Consider the following 23358-nt stretch of genomic DNA (forward strand, 5'->3'; position numbering starts at 1 on the left):
ATTTTTTTTGTTCCCATTTGCTTGTTTCTGAAAAATCTTCTAAAACCCAGACTTCCTTATTTTTAAAATACAATAATCCTATTTATTATCCATAACTGTCCCCTTATGTCTAGGCTTAAATTTTGGCTTTGTTAATTTCAAGCTTTTTAATACAGTATTCAGTGGGATATAATAACTATTTCTCAGTGAATTTTTAAAATGGGTTTATTAATTAATTACTAATCACTCCTCATTATATGAAATGTTTATAAAGTCTTACACCAAGTTTGATTTCTTCATATTGTTCAAGGAAGTTATTGTGTGAACTCTCTGCAAACTTCTCTTCGAGACTACCTTTGCCAACTTTACTTGTCTAGTCTATGTGACATCATGATCCACATAGAGATGGATAACATTTTGAAAAGAAATGTGAATTCCCAGTGACCGATGCAAAGAAGAATTCCACATTTTAAGACTCAACCAACTGTATGTTACTTTATATGCAAGTAATGCATTAAGTTTCAGAAGAGTTATCAATCCCTTTCATTCAGATGTGTGTGCACCATTTGTTGCCTATTCCTAATTGTCCTTGAAGTGATTTGACTTTGAAAACCATTTGAGGATAGTTAAGAGTGAACCATGTGACTGGAGACCCTCTTCAACATGTAGGCCAGACCAGGTAATCATAGCAGATTTCCTTCCCATTAGTGAACCAGATGGATTTTTATAATAATTAATAATCATGATCACCATTCCCAAATTTAGCTTTGTATTCAAAATTTTAAATTCTGCCATCTACTGGGGTGGGCTTTGAACACCTTTTCTTAAACCATTTGTCCTGGGGTCTCCTGAACCATTATGTCAATGATATAACAGAAAACTCCATTGAGTGTATATGCATAATTCTGCCTGCAGACATCTAGTCTGAAACTAAGCCAGGAGGAGTTGAATTTTTATCAGTGTCCCATTTTCCACACTTTGACAGAGTGAGTCTTTCAATGTCCTTTTCAACAAGTCTACCCTTGAACGTAATCAAGGGTAACGATTGTCTAGTGATTCCATGGTTTCTAAGCCTTGCTCCTTCAAATGTGAATCCCTTCTTTGCCAGTCCTTCATTGGGCACGTAAATCAGTCTTTTTCTGCTGCTTGGCATAGCAGCATCTGAGGTGGGTTCTTTTTCTTCTCATAGTATTAGACCCAGAGACTGAGAAACTCAATGGGTCAGATTTCGGCTGCTGTGCCAAGTAGCTCATATCAGGAAATTTCCTGATTTGCTGGGCCAGCCTCCGTAAAGATACCCCAAAGCCATGGCTTTCTGTCTGAGGTGGGTGCAAAATAGAGGCAAGCACGTTGCTGAACTTAACAGTCACAGGGTTTCTAAGGTGGGCTGTCTAGAAACCCTCCCACTCTGCCAAGAACATGCAGGTCCTGGGCCTCCTCCATCACCACTCCCTCACCACCTGACCCAGTTCAAACCTTCCAGCTCAGCACTGTCCACATGACCTGTCCCACCTGTCAATCCTCCTTCTTACCTATCCGTTCCAACCTCCTCTCCAACCAATCACCTTTGCCCCCACTTCCATCTACCTATTGCACTCTCAGTACCCTTTTCCCCTGCCCCCCTTCCCCACCCCCCCCCACCACTCCCCCCCGCCCCCACCCCCCCATTGATCTCTCCACTCCCGAGGCTCCCAGCCTCATTCCTGATAAAGGGCTCTGGCCCAAAACGTCAATTTTCCTGCTCGTTGGATGCTGCCAGATCTGCTGTGCTTTTCCAGTAACACACTCTCAACTCTAATCTCTAGCATCTGCAGACCTCACTGACTCCTCTTCTCTAGAAAACCTGCCTTGCTCTAACAATCTATTGCAACCCTCATTCCTACATACTTCCACTGAGAGAATAAGACTGCAAGAAATAGGAATAGACCATTCAGCCTTTGAGTCTACTCTGCCATTCAATAGGATCATGAGTAATCCAACATTCCTTGCGTCCACTTTCCTGTCCTTTCCCTGTAACCGTTAAGTCCCTGACAGATTAAGAACCTATCTCAGCCTTAAGTATGCACACAAACTCTGCCCCAAAGTCTAATATGGTTAATAAACTTCCATTCATAAAAGACAAAGATTTTAAATATTCTCAACTGGTTAATTTGTTTATTCAAAACAGAAACCTCTCTGCACACACTTTAGCAATTTCCTGTAGACTATTTCACCACAATGCTCTGCAGCAGATACTTTCCTTGAGTAAGCTGACAGCTGTACTCTCTTACACCTTTCCCTGGCTGCAGTCCATATGTTGTCCATTGTCCAGACCTTACCTCCCATGCTATTTTCTAAATTACATGGTGAATCAGAATGTAATATGAAGATTGCGAGTGTGATATTTTTGGGCACCCATTGTTTTTTCTCCATGCTCAGTAACTTATAGTTTTTTTTTAATTCACTCATGAGCTGAGTATCTCTAGTTGGGCCAGCATTTATTTACTGCTCGCCCCTAGTTGCCCTTGAGAAAGTGCTGCTGAGTTGCCTTTCCAAACCACAGCAGTCCAGTGGTAGTGCTGTAAACAAACTTGCAATATTGATCAGGAGAGACTTTGACAGTGCAGAAACTTTTGGGCATCCAAAACAAGATTTGCACAATGTAGGATACAGGGAGATGAGGTAGAAAACAGATGCATTCTTTCCCATGTCACACCACTCTTCAAGCTCCCAGCTGAGGTTAACTATCTGTACAACTGGCAGCACTTCTCATGTTGTAAAGCACCTCTAAGGTTAACTTTAAGCAGTATGTTGGGAGTATGGTGCTGGAGAAGCACAGCAGGTCAGGCAGCATCCGAGGAACAGGAGAGCTGATGTTTCAAGCAGAAGCCCTTCATCAGGAATGGCTGTATATGTTTAAGCAGAATGTGCCAGCTTTGTGTTACTCGCCACACATCACATTGGTCCCTTGCTATTGCATTTCAGGTAACTGTAGTATTGCTGACAGTGGCTGGATTACAAAACGAAATTGTGGTGATTGAGCAATATTGGTTTAATCACATGGTCTTGAACCAAATCTAAGCTATATTGTTTGTGATGGAAGCCTTCACTAAAAATGGTTTTGTTTCTCTTGATGTGTAGACTTTCAATACTTTTTAATGTAGAGAAACTGCTTTGTCCACTTTAGTTCTGTTAATATAGTCTAGTTGTATTTGTATGGACCTTACATGTCCAATTGTTTTCACCTCCTCATCAGTAACAATTGTCTGCAAATGAAACATGAAAGCAATTTGCTAACAAACTGAGTGTTCATCATGAAACGACTGAAAGGATTAAATGATCAGATTTTTATTCATTCATGGCATGTGGATATCACAGGACAAGTCAGCATTCATTGCTGATTACTAATACCCTAGAGCAAATAGTAATGAGCAATCATCTTGAACCACTTAGTGGAGGTATACACAGTCCTATACTGTAAGGAGATCCAGTATTTTAATTCAGAAGCTGAGAGAGAAGTGATAATTTCAAATTGGTATGATGTCACCTTGAGGCGAAATTGTGGTTTTTATGTGTCTGCTGCCTTTGGAGCTTTACTCTCCACATGACAGGTGTAGCATTCCCCTGATCTGTGCCTTGTACAAGATTGACAGGCTATGGAGAGACCAATTAATCTCTCATTGCAAACTTTTTGCCTCTGACCTGCTCTTTTAACAATGGATGTCTGGATTTGTTAAGTTTCTGTCCAATGGGATGCCCATAGTGGGGATTTAAGAATGTTAATACCGTTGAATGTGAAAAGAATACATCTTGTTGGAACTGGTCATTAAGTGGCACTTGAATGGCAGGACTGGTACTTTCAAATTATCAGCCTAAACCTGAATGTTGCCCAAATTTTGCCACATGGGTTGATTCATCATCAAAAGAGTTATAATGACAACTGAACATTGTGCCATCACCAATGAACATTCCTCCTTCTAACTTTATAGAAAGAATTTACAATTTTAGGGGTCAGTATTCTGGACCTGTGACAATTGTTACTGATGAGGAGGTGAAAACAATTGGACATGTAAGGTCCATACAAATACAACTAAACTATATTAACAGTACTAAAGTGGACAAAGCAGTTTCTCTACATTAAAAAGTATTGAAAGTCTGCACATCAAGAGAAACAAAACCATTTTTAGTGAAGGCTCCCATCATAAACAATGTAGCTTAGATTTGGTTCTATAGAAGTTGTTTATGAATATCAAAAAACTCCTGCAGTGATGTCATGGGACTGAGATGATTGGTCTCCAGACACAACACCACCATCTTCCTTCATGCACTGTCTGGCAACAGCCATGACTACAATCAGAAGAGAGACATCCCAATGATTTCTATTAGCTTAAAGTTCACTAGGTCTTCTTGATTGCTGCAATTCAGTTGTATAAGATAAGTTACAGTCTTCAACCGGTTATTCAAACAAAAGCAAAATCCAAGTGTTAGAGAAACCCAGCAAGTCTGGCAGCACCTGTAGAGAGAGCAATAGTTAGTGTTTCAAGTCTCATATGAATCTTGTTCAATGCTACTGCCAGACCAGAGTTCCTCCAACACTTCTGCTGTGGTCTTACTAAAACTTAAGGTTCCAGGAATGCTCCAGACTAATACTTTGGGACTTGGGTTTAAGTTCAACCAAGGAAGTTGGTGGAAATTAAATTCAACTAATAGAATCTATAAAATTGAAAGCTGGTTTCATTAATAACCACAATATAATCCTTACTCTTTTCAGAGGAAAAATCCATTATCCTTAATCTGACTTATATACCAGACCTACAAGAAAATGGTTAACTCTTTTTTGCTGTCTGTAATGGTTTAACAGGCTAAAGGTGAATTAAGGATGGGCAACAAACATTAGCTGGCGACGATGCTTTGATTCCATTGAAGAAGAATTAAGTTTTTTTTGTCATGAATGAGGGATATAATTTGCATTTTCTCCACACTAAAGAGACAATGGGCAGAAAATCTTGCATTCTTTGTTGGTTTCTCAAACCAAATTATTTTAGATACTTGTAAATGGTATACTAAACACAGGTCCAGAATACTGACCCCTAAAATTGTAAATTCCTTTTTATATTCTCATCTTCTGAGCCTTGTCAGATTGACTAAATGAAGTATTGAGACAGTTTACTGGAACATTTGAATGATATCACTCTTCTATACACAACCTCAGGCATAATTTATCAATACAGGTTGAATATCCAGCAAATCTAAAAAGTTGTTTCCTCTCCAATTTTCCTCATGTATTTGGATTATACCTAACATTGGTCAGTATCTAATTCAAACAGCTAGTCTTGTATGCAAGCACAATAATAGCAAGTCTCCAAATGTAGAATGGCCTAACATCTACTTTGCATTCTAAAACACAACTTTTGGATAATAATCAACAGTGGAAATTGGCTGTTCTTGCCTCATCACTTTTTCAGGCCTTTTGAGAACAACTTTAATGTTTTTGTTAGTGCTAAGTACCAGCTGGATTCAGTTGGAAAATTGAAACATATTGTATTCAGAAAGTTTATTTTATAATTTCAGGATATCTCAAAGTTATATATAGCAAATCAAGGGGTTTTTTTGTAGTGTAGTCATTAATATAGAATATGGGACTGCAAAGGTCAGCAAGGTCCAAAAATAGCACGTAAACAATCAAATTATTTGTTTTTGATTTGAGATGTAAATATTAGCAAGCACATTGGGAGGATTTGCCAACTCCTCTAGTGTCATGGGATCTTTTTGTATTCACCTGAGGGAAGTTAATGTTGTTGCATTTTATCTAAAACATACAAAGCAGCACTACTTCAGTGTTGTGCATTTTTAAGTAAATCTACATTGTGCTTAAATGTCTCATGTGTCTTGAACCCATGATCTTCTTAGATATAGAGCTACCAGTGAGCCAAAACTGACTGAACCAGAAGCTAGATCATTACCATCAGAGAAAACATGCTCAACCATTCTTCCGTGGCATAAATATATAATCTAGAATGATGCAATCCAGTGCCATATGTAAAGAGTAGAGTTTTTGGATGTTCAAGTGAAGCTTTGAGCTGACGATCTTTCTGTCTGTGATTGACTTGGACACTGGGACACTATTTGCCCAATAAATGCCATTAGAAATTTGTTATTTATGATCTGGCTGTTTATGGAACATTTCAATATTTGTGTTTCTATTTAGCTACACAAGTAATTTGGGGAAAAAACATTTTTAAGAAATTTTGAGATTTTTGGAATAATATCAACACAATGTCAATTTCTCAACATGGGAACCTTAAGAAATATATTGACCTATTTAAAATATTGCTCGAAACAGATTTCCTTAAACTGACCTGAATTAATTAATTTGTTCAAAATTATTTGGTCAGAATTATAACTTTATGACTCAACCAGACACAGAAATGGTATAAAGCCACTATAGAATTCTCCACTCCAACTATTTCCAGAAATGATAAATAGGATTTTGTAATGCTGTAATTACTATAGTATGGTAAATTGTTAGTCAGAATCAAATGGGAAATGCCAGCACAGAGAATATTTGAATGTCTACCAATCCATAGTCTGTAGGGAAAAAATGAACGTAATTGAACTGCTCAATCTAAATAAACATGGTACTGTTTTAAAGATGTCATTGGGGTCAGCTCAAAAATATAGATATCCCAAAACCTGGGAACAGGTTACTATTCTGTCCACTTTTTGTTTGAAATTGAGATGAAGTGCAAGATCGAAGGAAGGAAAGTAAAAATAGCATCATTCAGGCATGTTCAAATGTTTATAGTCTTACACCGGTCACTCTGACAACATGAATACTAATATTAGATGAGTTATAAAAATTCAAAAGTTAGCTTTTACCAAAATAAAGGAGTCAACCTAAGTTTACAAGTTGAGTTAAGAAAAAAATTAGTTGATTTTATTGTACTGCACTCAAACTACTGTTTTATTTTGTTTGCTTTGCAACTAAATGAACACTTGTCTTTTAGCTGCCTTAAAGATATAGGGAAAAGCCATAAATTGAAGATTTGATTTTTGCACTCATCTAACATTTTCAATCACTGGAATTTGCGTACAAATTCTGTATTTATCAAACGATTAAATTTTTTTTAGCTGCATTAGTATGTAATATATTTGCATATGACAGTGTCTATTTAAAAAATCAAATTGGAATAACTTGATTGAAGAATAAAACTCTGAATTATAAAAATAATCAACACTTCCCTTTATAGATTTTAATTATTATCATGGAAAACTCGAGTTTGCTTTTTTTTTAAAGGAAAGTGAGTTCTAGGTAATAGGGATAAAGATGTCATTCCCTATTTCTAGCCTTTCCCGAACAGTGAATGCTGGATTAGCATTTGTCCTTGGTATAATGTATATTGGGTGGTGTTATATTTTTTGAAAATCTGAGGTGAATGATAAGAGTTTCACTGTTGGTCAGTTGAAGTGTTTTCTAGTGCATATTTTTTTTATTTTTGCCTTTTTTGTTTTACCTCAGTTGCTTTGGAACACAAACTGCAGTCCCTCTTTTCGCGTTGTTGAACGATGCCATAGAAACCCACTTTCACAATATTTATTCCAAGTAGTTTTCAATTCAAGGTCAGGATCGTCATCACTATATTCCAGCAATGTTTTCAATTCTATCCAATGTTATTCAATAAACACAGAAAAGCTCAGCATTTGCTCTTCGGAATGCGAGGAGCATTGTAGTGTTCACAAAGGAACTTTCCTACAGAATCGCAAAAGTAGTCACACATCAAATTGATAAATCAGTTGTTAGCGGTTTAATGTGATGCATGTTTGAATAAAAGGTATTTTTCATGGTAAAAAAAAACCTTGAACTGCAAAGAAGAAATCCCACGTGTAGGCATGTAAAGTTGCTTTACAAGGTGCTGATCCTGTCTTACACTATGTGGTATACGCTTAACGTTCATGGACTAATAATCCTATAAAACAATTCTACACTTTGTTTATGATCAGCATTAAACAGTGTTCATTATCGCAGATTTACATTACCCTGGTTAGAATACACACTCGTGTTCAAAGTTTAACGACGCAAAATAAACATTTTTGAAACTATTGTGTGTAAGTTCAGCGGTGAGCGTTATGCAAATAAATCAATGACGTTTCAGTCGTCATTTAATTCCCCACCTTGAAATCAAAGTTTGCGATTAATCGCGAACAGTATACACTTTTGGTTGTATGGGGAAAAAAGAACTTGGTCGATTTAGAATGAGTACACACGGCTGTGCGTCTTTTATACATGTTCCTCAGTTTGGAGAGAGCTCGCGTTTGGACACTTGCTAAGGGCTTGCTTACTTGGTTCGTCTTCCAGAGATCATCTTGAGAGGAAAGAGACTTGTAATCAGTTAAACCGATGGTCGGCCGTTTCTTCTGCTCAAAGCATTGCTTTTAAATGTGAATCTATCTGTTTCACCACTTCAAGCCGGGTCCCGTTTCCTCTGACCAAGAGACCCTGTTAACAATGGTCGCCTTCAAATTGTTCCCTTAAAATTTTCACCCAGTTGAATAAGCCTCTTGCTGCCCTGTACGAAGGTGAATTGTACTGAGGGAGGAAACACAGGCGCGTTAGATTTAACCATCAAGGTGATTTTATCAGTTAAAATAAAACAGCGTGTTAACATCAAAGACTGTACACAGCCCATTACCTGCAGGCAAGCATAGTTTCCCTCCACGGCACCCACCCACCCACCCCCCAAAGACTGCCTTTCGGGCGAAATTCGCGATTTAGTATCATTTGCTAAAAATAAACTGGTATACTACAAAAAATGAAATAAGCGAGCTCTTTAAAATGTATTGCCGCCTTGGAATGTGTTTTTTTTTAAAGATGATCCTAGATTGTATCCGAGCAAGACAGCTTTCTATTCTTCCCAGAGACCTGTAGTTAGCTAGATCTGTGCTCGGGGACCCTCTCTCTTCACCCCCCTTCTCTGCAAATGAAACTTGAACAGATTTGACGTCAAGAAACTCGGATGAATAACAGGAGTAATTGTTCTTAATAATTTGTGTGTACAGTGCTGGTCACAAAAGGAAGATAAAGTATGAGAGACTGCGTTTCTTAGCAACCCGCGTGTATGTGCGAAACAGCAAACTGTTTGCTAACAGCTTTCACTCGTGTGGCTCTGTTTCAGCACCTTGGATAGAGACAACACCAGCCCTCCACTGGTTGGGCAGCTCGTGGAAGTCCACACTTTTATTTCCCCATGTTGTATTTTTTATTTTTTTTAAGTAGCCAAGCACCAAGTGACAGAACGAATGTTTCTAGCTACGCCCCGATCGTACCGTCAAACCACCCGACAGCGCTTTATAGCTGTGCTTTGCTGAGGTTTCAGGAACGAGTCAAATACACTTTTACTTGAAGGCAATCAATGATAAAACCAACCATTGTGCGTTTCATTTGGCGCGGGAAGGTGGGCAGAAGGGGCGTCTTTTGAATAGGGAAATAGGGAAAAGCTGCAAGTATCCGATTTATCTACCCGCCCAGCCTAACATAGTATTTCAGACCGCCCATTCCCCGGAATGAAAACAGATTTTTATCAAGAAGCAAATTTGGTCTTGGATTGATTGTGGTCAATACCAAGAGCATATCTTTTATAATGTGAGACCTCTGAAGCAAACACCACCTTCTAAGCTTTTTGATGGACGCTGTTATTTCAGGGCTCCTCTAGTTCGCGTTGGTTGTTATTGGTTTATTTCTACACTACACCCTGAAAGCTTTGCATCTCTTCGCTCTGGCACAGCCAGTCCCTTTTAATATTGTTTAACAATAGATTGACTTTAAACTGTAGTGCGTCTATGCTTACCTTAGCCCCTATGCCAATCTGTTGGAACACAGATAATCAGCATGGTGCAGCTGGAAAGTTTCTTTTAAAAAAAAACATTGTGTAATAGTTTTGCATGGAGGTATGAGGTGACTTCTGGGGCATGATCTGATCTGACTTGGAGCGTTTCTCATACTGTGGGCTATGCACGTTGATCGTTCCAGTCGGCTTGTTTGATTTTTTTTTGGTCTAAAAATAAACTCAGGGAAGCGGGAGCACGCGGGTCACAAAATCTCTCCCCCCAACCCCCGCCCCAAAACGCAAATCCAAGCAAGAGAAAATCGGGAACTAGAGTTCCGGGGGCGAAACCACCGATTTTTGCTGGCTGCACCTGAGTCCCGCTCCCCATGAACCGTACTGTAGTTGGACACAGTAACTGTGAGACGTGCCTGATTTGTGGAGAAGGAGCGGGGAATTATTGAGGCGTTCTGTGTCAATGTGAGGTACCCGTTAGTCGCACGGTAGATTTCAAACAAAAAAGACCCGTTTCTTGACTGTTTCTCTCCCGGCCATTGATTACCAATCACCGCACCCCCTCCCCATAACTAGCTCCCACAGCAGACAGTCCGCCTCTTCCAATGCCAAAAAGTGTAAAACAAAATGCTGTCATCTTTGAAGTCTCCTCCTCAGCAACTGATATGGACATCTTTTGAACCCGGCTACCCCCGTCCCCTCCCCTTCCCAAGCCGGGCGCTTTCTGCCCGGCAGGGACCGACTCCCTTTGTTCCCGATCGCATGTTTTCTGAACGGCACTCGGAAACTCTCTCTTGCAACGTGATGATCCAGGGCACAACGAGAGAGAGAGAAAAATAAAAATGTGGTGTCATGCAATAGACAGCTCCAACTAGTCAGGAATCTCGCTACATTATCCTTTCAACACAATTTCATTCCGAATGCGTGGCCCTGCTCCCAAACTGTATTCCGTCTTTGCACATCTATATATAATATATATATGTATGTATATATAATGTAGCTAAAGCAAGCCGTGAACTCACAGGAATGGAAGGAGCGCTTTGTGTCTCCTCCGTGATTTTGTTTTTGTTTTAATTTGGTAGTAAAGAGAGAAGGGCTTGATGATGAGATGGAGGTGGAGAGGGGGAGGAACATGCTCCAGCCGGGTTTTTATGGTTGGGAGCTACCACTGTCTGGGGTGCTGCTGTGTGTGGAGAAAGAGGGAGGCGGAGGGGAGGGGAGTGGTGAGGCTGGGGGGGAGTGGGAGCTTGGGAGGGGGGCGGTGGGTGGGTGGGTGTGAGCTGGGGTGGGCTAGGGGTGGTGCAGGGGGGGAGGGGAGAGGCAGGCTGCTTTCCCCACCCCGGCTCTGCGCCGACCTTGAGCCCATCCAGTTCTGTTTAAGCGGCCGAGTCAATCTGAAGGAAAGTTGCCTGACGTCACGCAGTGTGGGAGAAAGATGGCCACGTTAACGAACGGCGTGCAGCAGCAGCAGCAGCAGGCAGCAGTCAGTCTCAGCACCACCATCCAGATCAGCACTGCCAACGGGCCTATGAACGGACTCAGCCACAGCCAGAACAGCACCATCCCCATGAAGGACCACGACGCCATCAAACTTTTCATCGGCCAGATCCCCCGCAACCTGGAGGAGAAGGACCTCAAGCCCCTCTTCGAGGAATTTGGCAAGATCTACGAGCTGACGGTGCTGAAGGATCGCTTCACTGGCATGCACAAGGGTCTGTACACACTTGCTTCACCCCCCTGCTCCTGAAAGCCACTCGGGTCTTTCCCCAAACTCGCTGCGTTTCTGACTGGGCTGGTGTTGCTAAGTCTGTCTCTTCACTGCTTTATTTTTTCACGTTAGGGTCTGGCCAGTTAGTAATGGGCGCTGAGGAATTGCGTGACAGGCGAGAACATGAGAGGCACCAACTCCTTATTTAGTTTTCCTGATAAAAAAAGAAAGCGCGCGTTAAAGAGCAGGAGCGGTCCGGAATCAGTGTAAAAAAGAAGCCCGGTAACTGATGGGTGCTGAAGGCGAGCTTTTTAGTCTGCTTTCTCTCTGCACACTTCGCACAGAATGATAGAACTTGAGATTTCAAAGCACTCGGTGAACAGTGTAGCTGTCTGTCCCCGCCACCCTCCCGTTTCTTTTTGTCTTTAGATAATTTCAGTCTCTCCCTCTCCCCCAGTTGAAAGAAACTCCCTGCGAGTTAACAGTTCAGGAGAATAGCTGTTCCGGCTCGAACAGTCTTCATGTCAAAAGAAGACAACTTTTATTTTTAATATTTATTTAATGATTAGCAAGACTTGGATTGGGATGAGTGGCGATTGAAACTATGTGAGGAGTGCGGAGCATGGGGCGGTGGGGTTGGCGAGGGGGGTGTGAGTGCATATGGTGGTGAACACGGCTGGTGATAAACGCCAGCCACACACACACACACAATAATAACTTGCAGGACTTACACTGTTCATTTTAGAAGCGAAGTGACATGAAGCTGTGTAATGAAGAAAAGCTCACAAGAGTGTGCAGGTGCACAGTCAGTCTGCGTGGTGGGGAGAGGGCGATGAGGTGGGGAGGTTATGGAGGGGAGAGGGAGATGTTATAGGTAAGATATGAAAAAAGCCTTGGGTTATCTGTAATTTAAAATGCAATATTTATGAGCTCACCGGCCGCATACTCAGGCGCGGATAAGACTACTTATTCCTTTCAATAAGCTAGGATAGCATTTCAATGATCTGAGGAGTGGGATTCCAAGCACTAGTCTCCTCTAAAGCTTTAGATCATTAATTACTGCTCATATTATGATTTTACATTGTTCTTTTCCAGATTAAGATATTTTAAGGAAAATAAAAGTATTGAAGCTTATTTCTGAGAGCAGTCAGATATTAGACTTTGAAATATTTCCAGAATATAGTTATTTTTTTTAAAAAAGAAATACATTATTGGTGTCTGCTGCACAGAAGCCAGGTCACAGGGCGAGAACTCCTTGTACAGACCCTTTTTTCTCTGTTGTGTCCACTCTATACGGCTGGGTTGGAACTGCAGAGGAGAAGTTGCTAGGGGTGTGCTGTGTATCATCAGTGACAACTCTCCTGCGGGTTAACTTCCACTGGCAGACCTCTGTGCAAGGCAGCCCAGACCTCTGTTCAAGTAACTGTCGCAGTCTCAATAGTTAATGTCAAAGACCCGTCCCATACCATCGAATTGCATCCAGTGTCCCTTTTTAAATGAAATTAACACATTGCTCCAAATGTGCGTCAAACGTACTAAAGCATCTCCAAGAGTGAACAAGTATATGAGTCCTGTGTGGTATCTTTGAGCTAAGTCTGAAGGTGCATATAACGTGTATATTGTATCTGTGCTGAAGTATGTTTTGGAATTAAATAGTATCGTTTCATACAGTTGTGTTACTATAATCAACTCTTCAGGCATCAATGATGCAAGAGGACAGCATTTTCAAAAGTGGTTATACTTTTGTGTATTTTATATTCCAAGACAAATCTGGCAAATGATGTAAGTCAAAAAAGTACTCGACAACATGCAAATGATTTAGACACATTGCTATTAGTGACACCAGCGTAGCATGTGCCCAATATTTACGACATTGGGACGATAAACAGCAAAACCATTTCAGAAAGGATGACGGCAAAAGTCTAAACACAGTGTCTTTTGTGTGTGTTTCTAATTAAATGATTAGGTTGTGCCTTCCTAACGTACTGTGCCAGGGAATCTGCTCTGAAGGCCCAGAGTGCATTGCATGAACAGAAGACATTACCTGGGGTAAGTTCATGCAATTCTTTCAAGTTTCTTACCTTAGTAATGGATCCGCGCCATTACCTCTCCCATGCAAAAACAAAAGTTGCCGCATCTCCTCAGGCGCTGTTTAGATTTTGAGTAATAAAACTTTAAAATGAAAGTCGTTCATCGTATTATTGGCAGTGCTGAACGTTTTATTTATTTATACATTTGTTTCAAGTTGTATGGGAGTGTGTGAGTGGAACCTGGATTCTACTATGGTACTGCTTTGAGAGAGAACAGAGAAAGGTTTTTTTTAGTTCTGGAATGGTCATCGTTTCACGGGTGTGTAACCCGTCATCTGCATCACAGGCAGCCTCTAGTCATTTTGATGTGTATTTAAATGTTATGTCTATATTTAGGTGGAGTACATGACAGCTTTTAAAAAAGGTAGGAGGATATTCAAGTACAGATGAGCCACGTGGATGACAATGGGCATGTTATTTTCTATTTAAAGAGCTGAGACTGTCTTCCTTTGACAGTACGGGGTGTATTTTTTTTTAAAAGATGTAGCTAAGGGAAGATTGTAGTGTGATTATGGACATTTTTAAGATTGGCTTTCAAAATCATTTATGCAATCAGCTGTGACATCCTCTCTCATCGATTAACTCTGCTGCTGGAAATACATATTTTATAACAAGCTGACAAATCCAAGCAGCCGTGTTACAAACCAGCGCGGTTTGGGGTTGAGAGGGAACGCGGGCCATGCAAGCTTTGCAAGAAACGCTCTGCACTTGATCATTGTTCCATAACCTTTCTTTTCATTAATTGGAGGGTAACGTAACTTCGAACATTTTCAATGCCACCCAATGCAAACTTTACCAAATCCTTTAATTCTTCTATCCCGCGCCTTAAGTCACCTTTATAATTCCCCTCCCTATCCCTCCCACGATGTCTATTGCATGTATAGGTTTATACATATATATGTGTATGTATATATGTGTACACTTTACATACATGTACGTTTTATATATGCGCGGATAGATAATGAAATAATGTTTCGTGCTGAATGAAATATATAAATAGCAAAAGGCAAAACTGTATTAGAGTTATCCCCATCAGAGTAACAATGGGAAGAATAAATTGTGATTGAAGTTTTTAAGACTAATATCATACATGTGCCACTTCTGATTCAATCTGTGTTTAAACTGTGTTAGTACTGATTAAAAATGTGTATAAATACCGAGTCAGAGATTTATACTTGGTAGCTGTAGTGAGAATCGTTATGTATTCAGTGTGTAACCACCTACTGTCATGGGGCTGTGTGGCTTTTGTCAAAACTTATTATCATACAGAAGCCTTCAGCTTTCCCATGGCCTACTTCATTTCCATTGTAGAGATGTATTTAAGTCAACAGCTGTCACTGCTATGAAGCAGCCCTCCCAGTATTTTTTTTAGAAAGCATTCCTTCCCCACACCCTCCCCCCAACCCACAACCTCCTTATTTAGCCTCTTCATTGGATGTAATAGTCTGTCATTCTCAAATCTTCCAAAACCTAATTACATTTGCAACTGGGTGGATGGGGGAGGTTTGGCCACCAGGCACTTCACTGTTATATTGTTAGGCAATATTATTAGTTTATGCAGTAATTGGTGGCCATTAGATACAAATAATTAAGACCCGAAAGACCAGTCTTTGTGCATGCATGTGTGTAAAGCAAAAGCTGTACCATCCTTTTGTGGACTTTCAGTTGCCATCTACTTTTCATAGCTACATGGCACATCAAAAATAGAATCTGACAACTTGCTATCTTTGTTAGCATGCTAAAGGTTAATACTGTTCATTTACAGTGATCAGAATAGGTATTGTTTGATGAGTATCTTGTCATTGTGACTAAAGCATTTTTAGAACCATTAATGGCATCAGCTTATTCAGCTCACCAATAAATACTAAACAGCAAATGCAGATACATTGCAAAACAGTTATTAAAATCAAAACCTCTTATATATTATCAATTTGATATCAGTGAAAGAAAACTGAATTAAGATCATGGATATTGCAAGTTTAGGTTCTTGTATACTTGTAGTGACATTTAGAAAGAAAAGGATGAGAGAAGAGTGCTAACTTAATTTCTGTAGATCCATTTCCTCATTGTTTAGCAATGTTTGGCTGGTTGGTTGGTTTTGAAGTTATGAAATCAATTTTCAAGTTGGTAAGTAAATTATCGAGAAAAGTGATGCTGCAACCTTAGGCATCTACATCTAATATTGTTGGCATCCTGAATTAATGAGGATTATATAAAACAATAAAGGCTTCATTTCATTTAGAGGTGGTTTATACATGATACAGCTTTCAGTCTTACTGCAGAGACTATCCAAATGACCAGTTTCTAACTTTCATTGACTTGTTGGAGTTTGTTTGGACTAATCTGAGAGCATATTTAATACTGACATAGGAAATGAACACATGATTCCTTGAATTAATTCTTAGACCCAATGCATGTTTGTCAGATCTTTTGAGCATGTTCACAATGTTTGAACTATTTGTCAGCAATATTTTTGTATTAGAAATCTCATTACACGGTGTGCATTAGATTACAAACAAGACAATATTGTGTGAAGTTAATGCATGAGTGAATGTGTGATAACAGAGAAATAAGAGACTGATTGCATGAATTGGAGATAGTTTGGTCTTTGTTGACCTGCTAGAAACTCAGGGGCATTGTGAGGAATTGCAGCCTTTTTTATAAAAAAGGGAAGATCCAGTAAGAATGTCCAATGGGAGGTGCAAGATGTGTGCAAAAATGTATGCTGGGATGATTACACATGTTGTTCCATCTGAGTCAGAGAGTGCAAGCGAGCAAGCACTTACACTTCCTCATTATTGTCTATTGAATGGCTGAAGCTGAAAGTAATGAGATGGAGCTTAATAAGGAAATGCTTCCTTTCAGAAGAGGATGAGAGTTGTGAGCCTGCTGTATCTGCCATGTCTCATTAACAGGCTGCTGCAGAGCACATGGTGTCGCACAATAATGAGAGTTTTGGGGGTGGGGGTTGGAAGTGAGCATGCTGCACTCTAGAGATATCTCTTTTGTGTTGCCAAGCATTTAAGTTCATTCTCAAGCAGACACCTGGCACAGATAAAAATAAGGAATACAAAAAGATGGATATTAGAAGACTAGGCAATGCAGCAGTGAAACATGTATCATATTTGTTCTATATTCGATGTCTTCAGGTTCTCATCTCAGTGATGCCTGACACTAAGATTCTATTATCTTGCAATATATTAAGTTTTCTAATCCCTGACTATACGACTGGATAGCGTGGTTTCGCGCTGGGAGAAATGCTTAGCCTAGACAGCAGAAATTAGCATTTACCATCCTGCCTTCCATCAACAAGGTTTACATCAGTTCATTTAAAATTATGATATATTGTACCTCTGAGACCAAAATATGGAGAAAAATGCTATGAAGTAGAATTGCCAAGTAGAATGTTTTCTTTAGTCATAAGTTTTTTTGGAGGTAAAATAAAGAAGGGTGTAACTGATTACTAAGGATACTATTCTTTCTTACAGTGATGTAAAATTATTGTCACTGTTAGAATATGTAGAGCAAAGACATTCACATCAAGTTAGAGCCGTAGGTCTGTCTTTTCATTTGTGAAGCAAGATTTTGATCTCAAAAGATTACTTTGCTCACATTAAATCTTCTTTGCACAGAGAAGAAGACAAGGATCAGCTTCACATTTTGTAAATTTTGTTAGAACAATGGTTCATACACATTTTATTTCTGGTGTCAAATGAATGGTGAAGGAAAATTAATCCAACATGTAAAGAAGTGCAATGTGGTCAGTATTTCCATGTGGTAAGGATATTCATACTAAAACATATAAAGGACCACATTATAGTGCATGATATTTTCATAGTTTGTGTTATTGAATCATTTACAAAGTTGCAACCAAAGATGATAAGTATTAGTTTGAATGTAATAGGCTACATTCACAATTTTCATAACCAGATGAGTTATTGTATTGGGTTTATGAATATTATAACATGTCTTGATTATTACTTGTCCTGACACTGATTATGACCATCTGCTAATTTTGACTGAGGCCCACTGTATAAAAATTTTAAAACTCTAATAATGAATGGAATGAATTTTGAAGTCAGACAGCAAACAGCAAAAATAAGAAAAAATATAAATGACAAATGAAAATGGCAAGCAAGACTATGTAACTATAAGGAAAGACACTAATTTAACTTTATAAATACAGTGGATTCATATAACGTTATCTGAAAAAACAAAGTATTTTATATCTATTGCTATGAAACAATGAATGAAAGAAATGCTTGTGTCAGTCTGTCAATTTAACAAGCGATACACGTTATCTCGTGTTTATACCAAAGCAATAAGAGAGATTGGTTATTCATCTAGCTGGTGACATCCAAAGGTTTTACCTTCAGCATTTAAAAGACAAAAGTAATTTATTATTTCACCCCAACTCTTTTGTCGAAGAGTTGTATTTTATAGTCTGATACAAACATATATCAGAGAAGGGCAAAGTTTTATTTAAATAAACAACAGTTATGGAGTTTCTGCTCTACTAATGAAAGAAAGTTTAGAACTCTGCATTCAAATGTTTTGATCTCGATATAGGAGTTCACATCTATTGTACAGCAAAACGTGAGATAAGACAATTTCACATTTTTCTTTCTTTCTCATTCTGTCTTTATCCCCGCCTTCAATATATTGCATGACATAAATTCTAAAGGTTGAGTCATCCATGATTCTCCCTGATAATTTCTTCAGATAACTGTCAAATGTTATTTTTCTAATAGCTGAGAATGGCATATTTTATAACCCTATAAGGTTTCTGTTTGGTTGAACTCTCATTTCCATATTTTGCAAGATACCTTCCATGTGTCTGTTTGATAACCTTTTCAGGTGTTATATTGACAGCTCCCTCTTCATAATCTACTTAATAATATGTCAAAAGCACAACCACATAATCAGCTTGCTAACATTCCATGTGATTTGTCTGATAATTTTTCCATGCATTTGGTTGAATATATTTTCAAACATAATCTACTTGATAAGCCACCATACCTCCGTGTTATTTGGCAAATATTTCAGGCAACCCTTCCAACTGGTGCTTCGGGGAAAATTTCAATAATCTATCTGAATATTGCCAATGGGATCTGTGTGAGTCAGCCAGTGCGTGAACAATTTAGTCTTCATAAAACATACTAAATAGCTCATCCTTACAACAGCTATAATAAGCTTCATCCAAGCTGCAACAGATAGAACCTTTTCCGTAATAGGTCTTTACCCTGTACCTATGTGCCTCACATTTCTTAAACATTAGCAGATCATAATATGAGAAATAAATAAAGTAACACACAGCTCATAACAAATTTATCTCCTCAGAATCATGGCAATGGAATGTTATGCCAGTGCAATATGTCTGACAGTGTAAAAACATTAATATATAATTGTCCTGATAATCTTTAGACCTTTATTGTTATATTCATAAACATTTATCCTTGAATTAACTTGTGAATAGTATTGGCAGAGTGGCTTAACATTAATGAGCTTGGCTGTTGTAACTAGTCAAAGGAGGTTTGTATCCTCTGCCTGCAGTAGTCAATGACAACAGCCTGGTGGTTCTACTGTTGGACTAATGCTATACCCAGAGGAGTAATAGACAGCTATGAGTTAGTCATGAGGATGCAGAATCACTATGGGGACTGGGAGACGTAAATCATGAGCAGAAAGCTTGAGTAACACATGGCATCCAAATTTCAATATTATCACATGTTCAAATAAAATTTCAGTGGTTACACAATGTTCATTTGCAATGGATCTCCTGCAGCTTTTCAATAGCCTGAGATGTTTGAGCCAAGTATGAGAGAATGGGTCTAGTTAGAACCAGAAGCTTCAGATAAGGATGACTGCCATGTTTAGGTCCTGCCATGTGTAAGTAACTGGTCAGGGTCTTGAGAAGATGGGGTTGAACAACTGTGTTCTTACCACTGATTTCCAAAGTGAGATCCGACCACAGAACTAGTTTTCACTGATCCTGAAGTGCGCTAGAATTTTAAGATGGACTGGGCCAGTCTAATAGTCAAACAAAGGATGGGCAAGGAGAAGAATATTGGAGCAAAAATATTTCTTGAGAGGCAGTCATCAATTCTTTTTAGAGAGTGTGTCCTCACAAAGTGCAAGATTGTTTTCATCAAGGCACTGTTTATCTCACTCCTGAATTTTCATGTGTGGTTCTACAACAGCTGACAGGAAGAGGAATATTTTGAAACACTATGGCATGACTTCAATGTGATAATAAGGTCACCCAAAAAATAGGGTTTTCCTTAAATAGTAATGCTCTATTGTCGAGATACCTAATAACACTCCTTTATATACTATATGCAAATAAACCCCTGGAGTACAGGATGTGCTTTGCAGCTTTCAAAATATTTTTAGCCACATGCATGTGTAGAAAATGCTGAGTAAATTTTTAATGAGGAGCAGTACCAAGTAACACTTAAAGAGCTGTCTGGAGTTTCCCAGCAGGACTGCTTTTTCACAGTGCTCTCTGCATAAATTAGTTTTTTTTTAAAAAAAGGTTGCCTTTAAGAGGTGTCACTGCAACCTTCAAAGAGTTAAATGGTGCAGCTGTGCTGTAGATAAAGCCGAGATGAAGGAAAGAAAGAAATGACTGAAAGGGAGAAAATGATAGATTACAGATGGATACAAATAATACTACCTGCTTCATGTAAACACACAATAGCAGGTGCAGTGAATATGAACTGCTGTGTCAGAGAAACGAAATGTGACTTGTCAGTAATGACATACTCCATCTTCTGCGAGTGAAGGTAATACCACCTGTTAGATAAGGTTGCTTGAAAAGCCCAGTATTTTTAAGCAGGAAAGCATTGGTCTGTCAAACTTTGGGGTGCGCTATTAAGAATCTCGTCCGAGACCAAGCATCCTTTCCTGCCTGAAGCATCACTAGATCAGTAGTCATGGGTAGAGCACTGCCTGGTGGTTGAGTACAGGAATAACGCACACAAACATACTCCCCCCGCCACCCAACCACGAGCAGAGACGTCTCTTTTTTAATTATAGACAGGATAACACTGACATTGACTATTTGGCACAAATGACCCATTTATCTGCTGAAACGTTTATGTAATTCAATATAATTTTCTAAACTAATGGCAAACGTCTATGTGTTTGGCCCAGCACTAGTTTATTTCCCAGCCCAAAAGTTAAAAGAAAGAGTGCAGCTTGAAGGTCCAGCTTAAAGAAAAGAGGTGGGGGAAAAGATTTCTTTGTTTTATCTCCCAGATTCTGAAAGTAAAGATAAAACCAGACTTAGAGGGGGAGTTATGGGCCCTTGGGGGAGTGAGAGGGACCTTAGGGAGGGGTTATAGAGGCCTTTGAGTGGTGTGAGAGGGCAGTTGGGGGGAGTGAGAGGAGTCTGGGGGGGGTGAGAGGGACCTTGGGGAGAGTGAGTGGGGAGTTAGTGGGGAATGAGAGCAGCCTTGGGGGGGGTTTGGGGGGAGTGAGAAGGGCTGTGGGGGGAGTGAGTGGGGTCTGAGTGGGGAGTGAGAGGGGCCTGGGGGGAGGGAGTTATAGGGGCCTTAGGGATGTGAACGGGGCCTTAGAGGGAAGTTATAGGGTCCTTAGAGGGAGTTATTGCGGCCTTCGGAGGGAGTGAGATGGACCTTGGGGGCATAATGAGAGTGGCCTTAGGGGGGAGTGGGAGGACCCTTGGTGGGGAGTGAGAAGGCCCTGGGGGGGAGTGAGAAGGCTCTTGGGGGGAGTGGGAGGGCCCTCAGGGGGGAGTGAGAAGGCCCTTGGGTGGGGAGTGAGAAGGCCCTTGGGGGGGAATGAGACAGGCCTTAGGGGAGAGTGAGAGGGGCCTTAGAAGGGAGTTATAGGGGCCTTAGGGAGGACTTCTTCAGGGTTTGGGGAGGGAATGAGAGGGCCATTGGCGGGAAGTGAGAGGGACCTGGGGGGGGGGGGGGGGGGGGGGGATTGAGAGGGTCCTTAGGAGGGAGTTATAGGGGCCTTGGGGGGAGTGAGAAGGACCTTAAGAGGAGTTATAGGTGCCTTAGGGAGGAGTGAGAGTAGCCTTGGGGGGAGGTATAGGGGCCTTACGGGGGAGTGAGAGGGGCCTAATCAGTGTCTTTCATACATCTGAGCTCTGATCTGGGAATAGAAATGATCGGGAAATCTCAATGAATTGGTAAAGGAAAGCTATTTGAGCAAAGCTTTAAAAAGCAAATACCACTTTTCTTGATGAGAGACATGGATTATAATTAATGACTTAAAGTAACAAAACCTTTTGACCTTAAGTCTCATGGATAAAGGGCACTCAAGGATGGATGTGACTTCTCATGTAACTCAGCAAGCTTTGTGCTTCTGTACTTGTTCAAATTAAGAATATGGAGCTATGGTATTATTTCAGTACAGGAGGAGATTCGTGGAGAATAACGTGCTCTTGTCACCTAAACTGTAAAATACTTCAATTCATTCCTTTTAAATGAATGTTGTTATTAATAGGATTCTGACAAAGAAGAAGCAATTTTAATATCACATCATAAATGTAAACTCCTGAAAGGGCTCTCTGATTTAGTATTACCTCAAATTGAACATGTATATTTTTAATAACTAAGCCTTGAGTAAAAAGCCCTCATCGTAATAGGACCATGTTATGTGGTACTTACAAGTGCCTGTAGCACTGTGTACTTTATATACAGAGTCTACAAGAGGAAATACCATTAATATAAACAATGATTTGTTTTTTCCTGTATCATCCCATATTTTTAATATTTTACTCTCCTATTACTGAGTGCTTTCTGATCTGTTTCTAAAGAGAACGCTTTTACAACTCTTGACTGTGATGAAGCAATGCCAGAAAAGAAAGGGAGAGGAAGCAGTGTGTTCTAACTTGGGGAGAAAAAGAGAGGGAAATGAGCTTGATTCAGCACAACTCTATAACTGAACAGCCCTCACCCTCTGCAAGGCAGAGCATTAAATTCCCATCTATAGTGCAACTGAAACCAGTTGTAGAAGTAACATGTTTTATTTTAATTGCGTCTGGATTTTAAACATTGGTTATAATTTTCAATTAAAACATTTTAATACAGACAGACTTTTAATGAGAGGTATCAACGTCTGTGTATTAGACAACAAAGAAATAAAAAATGTAAAATGAAGTAGGCACCTGAAGCAAGGACACAGATTTATAACTCTAATTTATGGTGATTATGGATGTACGATACGTCTTTTTAAAATTTACTGAAATACAAATGTAATTTTACTGAGATTACTAGAATAAGTGTCATGGAGGATTTGAAAATAAAAAGATTAATTTTGGCATCGATAAATTTTGCAAAAGGAATTTCTTTCTCAACTTGTCAAATATTTCATTTTAGACCCTACCTGACATGCATACAGGAAAGGCAGTAGCGCAGTGCAGCATGGGAGAAGAGTGAGCTGCATGGGGAGGCTGGGAGGAAGGTCACAGCTAAGAAGATAGCACCTGGAAAAGGAGAGCAATAAACTCAAAAAAATTATATCAAAGGAAGATTTGTTTGAAAATGTAGAACTGCTAAAGAAAGAAACTTAATGCTTCAATGAAAGCCTTCATGGCAGCCTGTTCAGAATATTATGTTTTAATTGCAGTTTGAGTATAACATATATTGTTTTAATGTCATAATTTTGTATTGGCATACAAAACATGATCTCTTTCTTCTTAAAAAATAGTGTTTCAGAAAACAATAGATATTCTGCTATAATTTAGCAATTACCATTTTACAAGAAATTGTGTTAACTCGTATTTGGA

General features: G+C 39.5%; 1 protein-coding gene across 18 annotated transcripts in view; it reads left to right on the forward strand.

The window, feature by feature from the left end:
* Positions 1–11310: 11310 nt before the first annotated feature.
* celf4 (CUGBP, Elav-like family member 4) overlaps positions 11311–23358 on the forward strand; it is a 1146342-nt gene continuing 1134294 nt past the window's right edge. For 16 of the 18 annotated variants that reach the window (XM_060829456.1, XM_060829519.1, XM_060829435.1 and 13 more), the window contains exons 1-2: positions 11323–11506; positions 13469–13551. In XM_060829456.1, coding sequence (XP_060685439.1) covers positions 11323–11506; positions 13469–13551 — 267 coding nt within the window. Of the gene's footprint in view, positions 11507–13468; positions 13552–23358 lie in introns of all 18 variants that reach the window. The other 2 variants (XM_060829380.1, XM_060829389.1) reach the window with 2 other exon arrangements.

Source organism: Hemiscyllium ocellatum, chromosome 1 (assembly GCF_020745735.1).
Source record: "Hemiscyllium ocellatum isolate sHemOce1 chromosome 1, sHemOce1.pat.X.cur, whole genome shotgun sequence".
Classification (NCBI taxonomy): Eukaryota; Metazoa; Chordata; class Chondrichthyes; order Orectolobiformes; family Hemiscylliidae; genus Hemiscyllium; species Hemiscyllium ocellatum.